The 10,873-nt window shown below is 37.7% G+C and overlaps 1 protein-coding gene across 1 annotated transcript in view; it reads right to left on the reverse strand.

Annotated features, from left to right (window-relative positions):
• LOC114047399 (tubulin polyglutamylase TTLL11-like) overlaps nucleotides 1–10,873 on the reverse strand; it is a 237,933-nt gene that overhangs the window by 50,482 nt on the left and 176,578 nt on the right. Inside the window, exon 11 of the mRNA XM_027868228.1 lies at nucleotides 6,951–7,220. Within this exon, the coding sequence (XP_027724029.1) occupies nucleotides 6,951–7,220 (270 nt within the window). The remainder of the gene's footprint in view (nucleotides 1–6,950; nucleotides 7,221–10,873) is intronic.

Here is a 10,873-nt window from a genome sequence, read left to right on the forward strand (position 1 = left end):
AGAGATGATACTTCTATTACCTACACTTCACTAGGCTGTTGGGAAGATCCAGCTTTGTAAACAGTAATAAAGCACCATAGACAGTGTAAACTATTATTTTCTATAGGTAGTGACTATCCATCTATTGATAGGTGTTAGACTAGATGACCCTTGAGGTCCTTTTTTATCTCCATGATTCTGTGGTTTTATCTAGCCTACCAGTTACATTTCTTTTATCACTTTCAGAGCACAGTATTCAGTTAGAATCTAAATATCTGGATAAATATTAAGTTCATAATGAAAAAGAATATAAAGCAAGAAGAAAAAATATAGCAAGAACAACTACTTGTTATTAAGTTCTCCAAGTAAATAGCAGAGAAAGAATTTTTTATATTAAAGAGCTGTTGAGCTCTCTTGGTGCAATCTGAAAAGAAAATTTATTAACAGTTATAAAATATTTTCTGCATTTTTTCCTTCCCGGATCCTTAATTACTAAAGACATTTGTAGGGGAAAAAATGTTCTTTGTCTGAGTCCTTCCTTCTGCTGATGCCATCTATTCCCCACCTGAAGACATCATTCTTAATTCTCCACTTCATGATCATTTCCACTAACAAATGCGTGACCACAGACTGGAATGATGACTGCAGGAACTAATAGATTCTTGAGGAACAAAAATCGGTTTTTCATGCAAATGGCTCTAATTATAGAGAACAAAGGAATGAACAATCAGAAAGCATACTATACATGCACTCATTTGAAGCTACGGCTTCAAAACTGGATTGAGGCTGGTTCACATTTCTCCAAAACTGCAGATCCTCAGATGGAGAAGACCTAAGAGGTCATAGCTAATCCAAGCAGTATCTGAGCAAAAATCTTACCTGCAACATCCCTGAGAAAATGATCATCCAGCTTCTGCTTGTTAGCCTCCAGTGATAAGGGATTCACTAGTTTAAAGGCAGAATATTCCAATCTGGACAGCTCTGATCGTTAATAAGTTATTCATGACATGGAACCTAAATATACCTCTCTGCAATTTCCATCTATTTGTCCTAGTTTTGCCTTTTGGGGTCGAGCAGAATATTTTCCACATAATAGTCCTTCAAATACATGATGTGAAGGACTATACAATATTTAATTATTTAAAATTTATTTAAATATTTAATAAGGCCCTTTTATATTCAAATGTCTAGCACTGTACACCAGACACTGAGAATAGTATGACAAAAACACAACAGTCTCTTGTCCTCGAGGAGGTTACAGGGCTTGGGGTTGGGGTGGTGGGGAGAGTGGTGTTAGAGATATTATGTCCATATATAAGTATAATACAGGATAACTTAGGAATCCGAGGACAAATCGGGGAAATAAGTGGAGGAGATGGCACCTGAGCTGAGCCTTCAGGAAAGACAATGATTCTATGAGGTAGATAGAAGGAGTGAGTGGATTCCAGACATGGAGAATGGACTAAGATCAGGGAACAGTTAGCAGCCAAATTTGGCTAGAATATAGATCTATGAAAAGGAATAATCTGAAATAAAATTGAAAAGATTAGTGGGAGCTGATCGTGACGAGTGCCAGGCTGAGGAGTTTGTATATTATCATAAAGGCAATAGGGAAGTCGCTGAAGGTTTTTGAGTAAAGGAATGACAAAGTCAATCTACTCTTCTCCAGAATATGCCCAGTCGCCACAACTGATACTCATCACAAGGTTTCTAGTACTCTATCCTCATAACTTTCCTCTTTCTATCTTCTGGTTTCTCAATTTCTTTCCTATAATGGGCCTGGCTCTGACAGGTTGGCTTTTGCATTTCCTTGATGCCTCTCCCCTCCCTTTTCCAGTTCTGTCTTTGCCTTTCCTCATTAGAAAGCAAGGTCTTTGAGGGAAGAGACATCTTGCTTGTTTGTATTTGTACTCCCAGGGCCCAACACAGTCTCCGCCATTTAGCAAATGCTTAATAAATGCTTGTAGTCTTACCAGGGCAGAGAATAGTAGGACTATAACTTCCCTGGATCTATGAATGCTGCCCAGTATATTAAAATATGCACATGGATGTGGGATCTCATCAATTCAGGAGTTCCCTCCAATGATGCAGATTCCAGCTTACCTATGCCAAGCCCTTTTGCATGACTCTCATTTATCTTCTTCCCAAGTTCACTGGTACCCACCCACCTCACTGGGGGCCTTCTTTGCTTTCTACGGACAACACAAGGATGCCCGGCGGGGGGGGGCGTTCTGCACCCTGGATGGCCACCTGCCACTGCTTGCTCTTGCCACATGGCCAGTCCATCTTCTTTCCCTCCCATACGATGCCTGGCTGGCAACCTTTCCTTCTCACCATTAGTGCAGCCTAATATCACATTAGTTTTTGGGTTTTTTTTTTTGACTCTGTCACCTTTCCACTGGGGCAGTTTTCACTGTAATCCCCTTTCTGAGGCCATCTCCTTATGCCCTGCTGAACAAGACCATCTCATAATAATTCTCAGTTTTAACATATTAACTTTAAGTATTATAAGATCAGCAATTTAAAACTGGGAGATAATGTGCTCAAAGTCTTTAATTTTATAATGAAGAGTAGTGAAGTCACTTGGTCATGTTTACACAGGTAATAAATAGCAGCAGAGTGAGGATTCACATCCAGGTCCTTCAATTCTAAATCCAATGTTCTCTTCATTATACCAGGCTTCCCTCTTTAGTTAAAACATTTGTTCTAAAGCTCTTTTCAAATCTAACGTTCTACGATCTAAGGTCCCTTTCATTCTGAATATTCTGTTTTACCTTTCTAAGGTCCCTTCCAGCTCTGACTTCTCCTTTACTCACCACCCTCTCTCCTGTATCTTTTAGAAAATTGCAACAACAACAATTATTATTGAACCATAATTATAGTACAGAATACTACTATTGTTATATGATAATAATTATAATCATTATAGAAATTTATAGAATTTTATGTTTTGGAACGCTCTATGCATATATTACCTATTTTGAGTCTCATAATAAAACTGTAAGGAAGGTACTATGGATATTATCATTCCCATTTTACAGATCAATTGAAACTCTAAGAAGTTAACCTAAATAAGTAGTCCATGCTCACACAGCCCATGCTCATATAGCTAGTCAATGTCAGAATTTGAGCTCAGTCTTTCTGGACTCCAAGTCTACCAGTCTATCTACTCTGCTGTATTCTTGTTATAAAATATATTCTGTTAAAAAATAATCAAGATCTTTATAAGAATACAAGTCATTCAGGGGCAGCTAGGTGGCGCAGTGGATAGAGTACTGGCCCTGAAGTCAGGAGGACCTGAATTCAAATCCGGCCTCAGACCAAACACTTGACACGTACTAGCTGTGTGACCTTGGGCAAGTCACTTAACCCCGATTGTCTTACAAAAACAAAAAGAATACAAGTCATTCCCCAATTGATAAACAGTCAAAGGATATAAACAGGCAGTTTTCAGATGAAGAAATTAAAGCTATCCATAGTCACATAAAAAAATGATTTAGAAATCACTATTGATTAGAGAAATACAAATCAAAATGACTCTGAGGTACCACATCCTATCTATCAGATTGGCTAACATGACAAATCAGGAAAATGATAAATGTTGGAGAAGATATGGGAAAATTGGAACACTAATACATTGTTGGTGGAATTGTGAACTGATCCAACCATTCTGGAGAGCAATTTGGAACTATGCCCAAAGGGCTATAAGAATGTGCATATCCTTTTACCCAGCAATAGCATTTCTAAGGCTGTATCCCAAAGAGATCATAAAAATGGGAAAAGGACCCACATGTAAAAAAATATTTATAGCAGCTCTTTCTGTGGTGGCAAAGAATTGGAAATTGAGGGGATGTCCACCAATTGGGGAATGGCTGAACAAGTTGTGGTATATGAATGTAATGGAATACTATTGTGCCATAAGAAATGATGAGGGGTAGCTAGCTGGCACAGTGGATAGAGCACTGGCCCTGGAGTCAGGAGGACCTGAGTTCAAATCCGACCTCAGACACTTGACACTTACTAGCTGTGTGACCCTGGGCAAGTCAATTAAGCCCATTGCCTAGCCAAAAAAAAAGAAGAAAAAAGAAAAAAGAAAAAAAAGAAATGATGATCAAGCAGACTTCAGAAAAATCTGGAAAGACTTGTGTGGACTGATGCTGAGTGAAGTGAGCAGAACCAGGAGAACATTGTACACAGTAACAGCCACATTGTGCAATGACTAATTTTGATAGACTTTGCTCTTCTCAGCAATGCAAGGATCTAAGACATCTCCAAAAGTCCCATGATGGAAAATGCTCTCCACATCCAGAGAAAGAAACATGGAGTCTGAATGCAGTTTGAAGCATACTTTTTACTCCTTTTATTTCTTCTGTTTAGTTCTGTTTCTTCTTTCTTGCGGTTCCTCCTATTGGTTCTAATTCTTCTTTACAACATGACTAATGTGAAAATATGTTTAATAGGATTGTGTATATATAGAGCCTATATCAGATTGCATGCTGTCTTGGGGAGGGAGGGGGAGAAAATTTAAAACTCAAAAGCTTATGGAAGTGAATGTTGAAAACTAAAAATAAATTAATTAAAAAAAAACAGGATCCCTGTGATATTTAGCTTTTATCATCCATATTATATACACACATCCTCCACTGATAACCCTGATGTCTCTTTTGGGTTTGGAGGGGACCTTGGATTGTTGAAGGTTATATGTCAGGGGAATGTAATCTTGGGGTAGGTTCCTCTAAGCAGAAAGGCTTTGAGGACCTTTCCAATAATAGACTATGTAAATGTCATCTAAGACACTCAAACTAAGTCCAGAGAGAATTATGGCCAGAAGTTTGGCCACATCATGGTCATTTTTTTAATCAAGGCAACTCATAAAGACCATTTACTAATGGAGTAGGTTGCAATTTTTAATGGTACAGGAAAAACCCATAACAATGCAAATATTTGTGGATACCTCAACTCTATATGTTCAATATGGAACTGAAATGTTGTCTTTAAACCTATCTTTTCTCCTGTAGAGGGTATCACCATCCTCCAAGTCACCCAGGCTCATAACTTTAAAATCATCTTTGACTTCTATGTGTGTCCCACTGCTTATATCCAATCATTTGTCATATCTTACCAATTCTATCTCCACATGTCTTGCAACTTTCCCCTCTTCTCCAGTCACACTTCTACCACTCTGATTCAGATCCTAATCACCTATCACTTGACCTACTGTAAAAGCCTCCTGACTGGTCTCCTCGCTTCCAGACTCTTCCTTCTTTCATTTCATCCTGCACAGCTGTCAAACGTCATTTTCCTCAGGCACAGGCCTGACTATGTCATTCTCTTGTCCAAAAACCCTCAGTAGTTTCCTGACTGCCCAAAAGGATTTATCCAAACTTCCCAGTCTGGCTTTTAAGGCTCTCCACAAACTGGCCCCGTCTTCCCTTTTCTAGCCCTACAGCATACTGCTTCCCTTGATGAACTCTACATTCCAGTCAAACAGAACTACTAGATAGATGCCTCCCCAGCCTGACACTCCATCTTGCACCTACATCTCTATTTCCCAAGCCTGGAATGCACTCCCTCCTCATCTCAGCTTCCAAGACTCCTTTGATATTTGGTCTTGCTCAGGTGCCACCTCCTCTGAGAAGGCTTCCTCAAATTCCCCCAGCTAACACAGCTCTAATTATCATTGCAGAATACCTATATATGTCCCAATAGTATCCCAAAAGAAGAATGTAAACTTTGTTTCATTCTTGTCTATGTGTTCTTTGCACATCATTGGCATTTGATAAAAGTTTGTCCAATTGAACTGAAATCATAGATACATTAAATATTGAAGTAAATATAAATACACATATGCATGCATGTATACACAAATATACTTTTAGAACAAGAAGAGATTAATGCAACCCATTCATTTGATGGATAAGAAAACTACAGCCAGAAAGGAGAACTGACTTGCCTAAGGTCACAAAGATGGTAAACTGATTGAAGGAAATGATGGATATATTGTAAACTAAAAAGGACTATATAAATACCATAATTATTATTATAGGCATGTAGATAGGGCCTGGACCTGTTATTTCACTGGAATAGAGAACCTCAGGAGAGAAAACTGCCCCTACCAATGAAGGTTGTTACCATTTCTGCAATTTCTAGTCTTCGAGAATGGCCCAGAACACAAAGAACTTATGTGACTTGCTCAGGGCCACATGGCTAGTGTTTGTTAGAGGCGGGACTGGAGCTCAGCTCTTCTTGGCTCCAAGGCCAGCTTTGTGTCTCCCATAGTGTTGTTTCTCACTGAGGCTGTGATCTGTATTTAAAGTTGAGCAAACCCATTCAATCTTCTATCTTTCCTCTGTTTATCTTCCTTTCAGGGGAAATATACTTATATATACACATGTATACCTAGACACATTTATACACATGTATATGTGTATGCTTGTGTACATATATGGATATGATTTACTTGCAGAATCAAAGTAGAATAATTTGTTGGCCTAGGAGAGAGAAGCCCTAGATTCACATCCTGAATTAGGTGTGTGGCCCAAACCAAATCATTTCAACTCCCTGAGCCCTGATTACTTCATTTATAAAATGGTGATAATAACACTTGGTTGGGTCACTTACCTCACAGGGAATTTCAAGGATTAAAGACCATGAGATAATGTACATAAAGTGCTTTATTAATGAGTTATTAGCTTTAGGAAAATGTGGTGGTCATAAGATCACAGATCTAGAGCTAAGCCCTCAGAAGATATGTAGCTGAAACCCCTCATTTTATGGGTGAAGAAACTGAGGTCAGTACGTTTAAATGACTGCCTCAAGGTCTCAAAAGTAATAATCAGCAGAGACAGAATGTGAACCTAGGTCCTCTGCTTCCACTGAGCAACACTTAAGCACTCCAATTTAGCAGACACAGACCGGGATATTCTATATGCAGTTTAAGAAAATACAGAGTAAAGTCTGGCCTTACCAACCTTATGAAAGTGCGGAACCCTGTTGGTCCCAACCTTGTCGTCCCCTTTATTCCAAGGAATCGGATAAACAGATTGGCCATCCTGTCCACCAAACGCAAATAGTTGAACTGCTTTGCATACTTGGGGAATACTTGCTTGAGGCAGATCGAGGGTAAGCTGGCTTCATTGTTCATATAAGCTTCTGCATCAAAAATATCTGCTGACTGTGGTTCATCTGTCCCCTCTCTGGATTCTTCTCTCATTCCTGATATCTTATTACACTGTTCAGATCTGAAGCACATCAAAAACAAACAAACAGAACTTCCTTTATTGCATTTACCAGACAACGGATGAGAGAATAAGTATTAGGGCTGGAAGAAATTTAAGAGCACAAAACACTAGCGTGATCTTAAAACATAAAATGGTAGGGCTAGAAAGGATCTTAGATTATAGAATGTTACAATATAGAATAAGGAAAGTCAGGGCTATACATGACCTTAGAAAGTATCTAGTTCAATCTTTTCCTTTTAAAGAGAAGTAAACTAAGGTCTCTAAAGGTGGAGATCACACAGCTAGTTAATAGTCTAATCAATATCTGAGTCCAGGTCTCCTGATGCCAAATATAATTTTTTCAATCTAACCTTCATTTGATCACAACTCCAATTATTAGGAGTATAATACTTGTGCAACTGAAGTAGACACAAATGTATTGGGGGAAAAGCTGTTATAACAGTTCTATCAAAAAGGTGAGAAGAAAAAAATAAGTTACCGAGAATCATAATTGATTTTCTGTTTTTAATATAGTATTTTTTTACTTTGAGTTCACAAAGAAATCATATAAATCACCTACCTTTGGCATGAGTTTTTCATTTTAAAGAAAAAAGTATCCATGTAATATTTTAGTTGGATACTGAAATAATTAAGTTCTGATGAGTGGAAAGAGGGATTGGGAGTCAAGAAACTGGTTCTGCCACAACTTAGTGTATGACCTTTGACAAATCACTTTATTGCTCTGGGTGTCGCTTTCCTTCTCTGTAAAATAAGAAGGTTGAATCATATGGTCTCTAACCAGATCTCTTTCAGCTCCAATAATAATAGGTAACATTTACATAGCACTTTAAAGGTTGGAAAGCATTTTTACATTTAATCTGATTTGATCCTCACAACAACCCTGTGAAGTAGGTACTGCTTTTATTTCCCTTTCACAGATGAGAAAACTGAGAGTCAACTGAATCCCCCAGGATCATATCTAACAGTCTATTAATTCCACGCAGTCCAAGCTAACAAAATGATGAAATAGTTTAAGTTTATTTTTCAGTGATAATGGGGTCATAACATTCCAGAGTTCACTGTGAAGAGGGAATAGCATCTTTGGCCCATTCAGTTCTGTGCCCAAATCTTGCCAGCTGAGATTAATCATAATATGACTGATGGACACAAGTCCTCTCCCCATGCACACACACAAAAGGCAAACAAAATGTAAATTATTATCTTTTGTACTCAAAGCTAACAATATTACTGTCTTCAGATACTTTAAGACTATTGCTAAAGTAACCAAGCCGCAAATCTTGGGAAGGCACAGAAGGAGGACCTCAGTCTCTTATTTTTTCAGAAGAGTAGGGGGTCAAATAGTTGGGAAACATGTCCTCAGATGACAGAGGATATCATAACTCTAATTGGTTAGGCCTTCATCAAAACTCAGCATACCAATGAATAATTCATTGGTCTTTCTTACAGATAGGTCATTTTAAATGAAACAGTCTATGAATAGCACAGTTGGGTTTCTCTTTCTGTATTTCTCTTTTGATTGCCATGACATTGAAATCAGTGAGTCTTTTAACCAAGGAATCTTAGCAACATAGAACCTTGGAGAATTTCTTCTATAACATTTTTGATGGCTGGCCATTCAAGTCACATCTTGAACACTTTTAGTGACAGCAAGAAGCCTTGTTAGGTGCTAGGGATCAAAAGACAAAAATCAAACAATCCTGGCCTTGAGGAGCTTGCATTCTACTGAAACAAACAACGAAAGAGAAACTCATATTGATTTTATTTTTGGCTATGGTGAGAGAAGAAAGAGTTGGAGAAGAGAGGTTTTAAATTGAATAAGGAAGAGGACTTTGTAAAGGTGATTTGGAGGTGGCTGAATGTATGAAGAAGGCCAGAGATTGGATTTAGGGGAAGAGAAAGTTGAAAGAATTTCAGGATAAATTGAAGGAAGACTCAATCTGATAAAAGAAAAGAATAAAATCTGAAGAGAAGCACTCAAGGAAAAAATAGTTGGCACGGGTAGTAAGAAAAGGCAAGTAAAACCAATTGGGAAGTAAAACAAATTAATGGATGAATAAGAGTTTAGTGAGAGAAGGGGAAAGAAGTAGAATGTGACTCTGAAACTGTTGACTAGGGAAAAAAAGTTGGATGTGACTGTCAAGTAATCAAAAGCTGTAGTGTTCTTAAGGTGTTCCACAAGTAGTTCAACCAATAATGCTGAGAATATCGATCAATATGAAAACCAGGAAGAATTTTACAATGATATTCAGAGTATATATTTTTTGTCACAGCCAAGTGACTGTTATCTACGTTCTGAGTGTAGGCTAGTTTTATTTTCTAGAAAAGGAGAAGAGGACCAGGAAAACCTTTTTCACACTCCAGGTTATCAAGGACAATTAATCATCTACAAACATTTATTAGGTGCCTACTATATGCCAAATACTGTGCTAGGTGCTGGGGATACAAAGACAAAAATAAAATAGTCCCTGTCCTCCCTATCAATTAAGTATTCCTTTATAAAAAGAGTTAGAGAGATGAGAGCTTTGAAGGAGCGGAGGATCTGAAATGGCAGAAGGGATAACCTTTGTGAAGAGGTTAGAAAGTAGAACACCCCCACCAGATTGACAGTGATGACAAAAAAAAATTACAAATGTTGGAAGGACTACAGGAAAACAGGCTCATTTATATACTATAAGTAGATTTGTAAATGGATACAACCACTCTGGAAAGCACCTTGGAATTATATGCAAAAGATATCTTATACACAAAATAGTGCATATCCTTTAATCCAGCGATACCGTTGCTAGTTCTATACCCTCAAAAGATCAAAAAATAGGAAAAGGTTTTAGATAGATAGATAGATATCTTAGCTCTTTTTGTAATGGCAAAAAAACTGGGAACTTAAAGGGAGGCCTGTCAAGTGAGGAACAGCTGAATAAATTGTGGTATATCAATATGAAGAACAGCTAGATGGCACAGTGAATAGAACACTGGGCCTGAAGTCAAGAAGACCTGAGTTCAAATCCAGTCTCAGATACTTACTGGCTAGCTGGGCAAGTCACTGAACCCTGTTTGTCTCAGTTTCCTCATCTGTAAAATGAGCTTGGGAAGGAAATGGCAAACTACCCCAGTATCTTTGCCAAGAAAACATCAAATGAGGTCATAAAGAGTTGGACACGACTGGAACAACTGAATGACAATTATAATATGAATATGAAGGTATACTGTTGTGCTGTAAAAAAAAATGAGGAAACCAATTTCAAAGTGACATGGAAATATCAACTGAGGCAGAGTAAAATAAGCAGAACCAGAACTAAACAATGTATACTATAATACCAACATTATAAAAACATAACAATTTTGAAAACTTTCCAGAACCAGGAGAATAATTTATATGATGCAATGTTATAAAGACAAAAAACTTTGAAAGCTGTATGAACTATGATAAAAACAATGACCATCCATGATTCCAAAGGAGTGATGGTAAAAAAAAAAAAAAAATGCTAGCCATCTCTTGACAGAAAAGTAATGGATTCGGGGCATAGAATGAGATATTTATTTTTTGAACAGAGCCAAGGAGGGAATTTGTTTTCCTTGATTGTGCATGCTTGTTATAAGGGATTTGCCTTTCTTTTCTTTTCTTTTCTTTTCTTTTCTTTTCTTTTCTTTTCTTT

The sequence above is a fragment of the Vombatus ursinus genome, unplaced genomic scaffold (genome assembly GCF_900497805.2).
Source record: "Vombatus ursinus unplaced genomic scaffold, bare-nosed wombat genome assembly UNPS02014786.1, whole genome shotgun sequence".
Lineage (NCBI taxonomy): Eukaryota > Metazoa > Chordata > Mammalia > Diprotodontia > Vombatidae > Vombatus > Vombatus ursinus.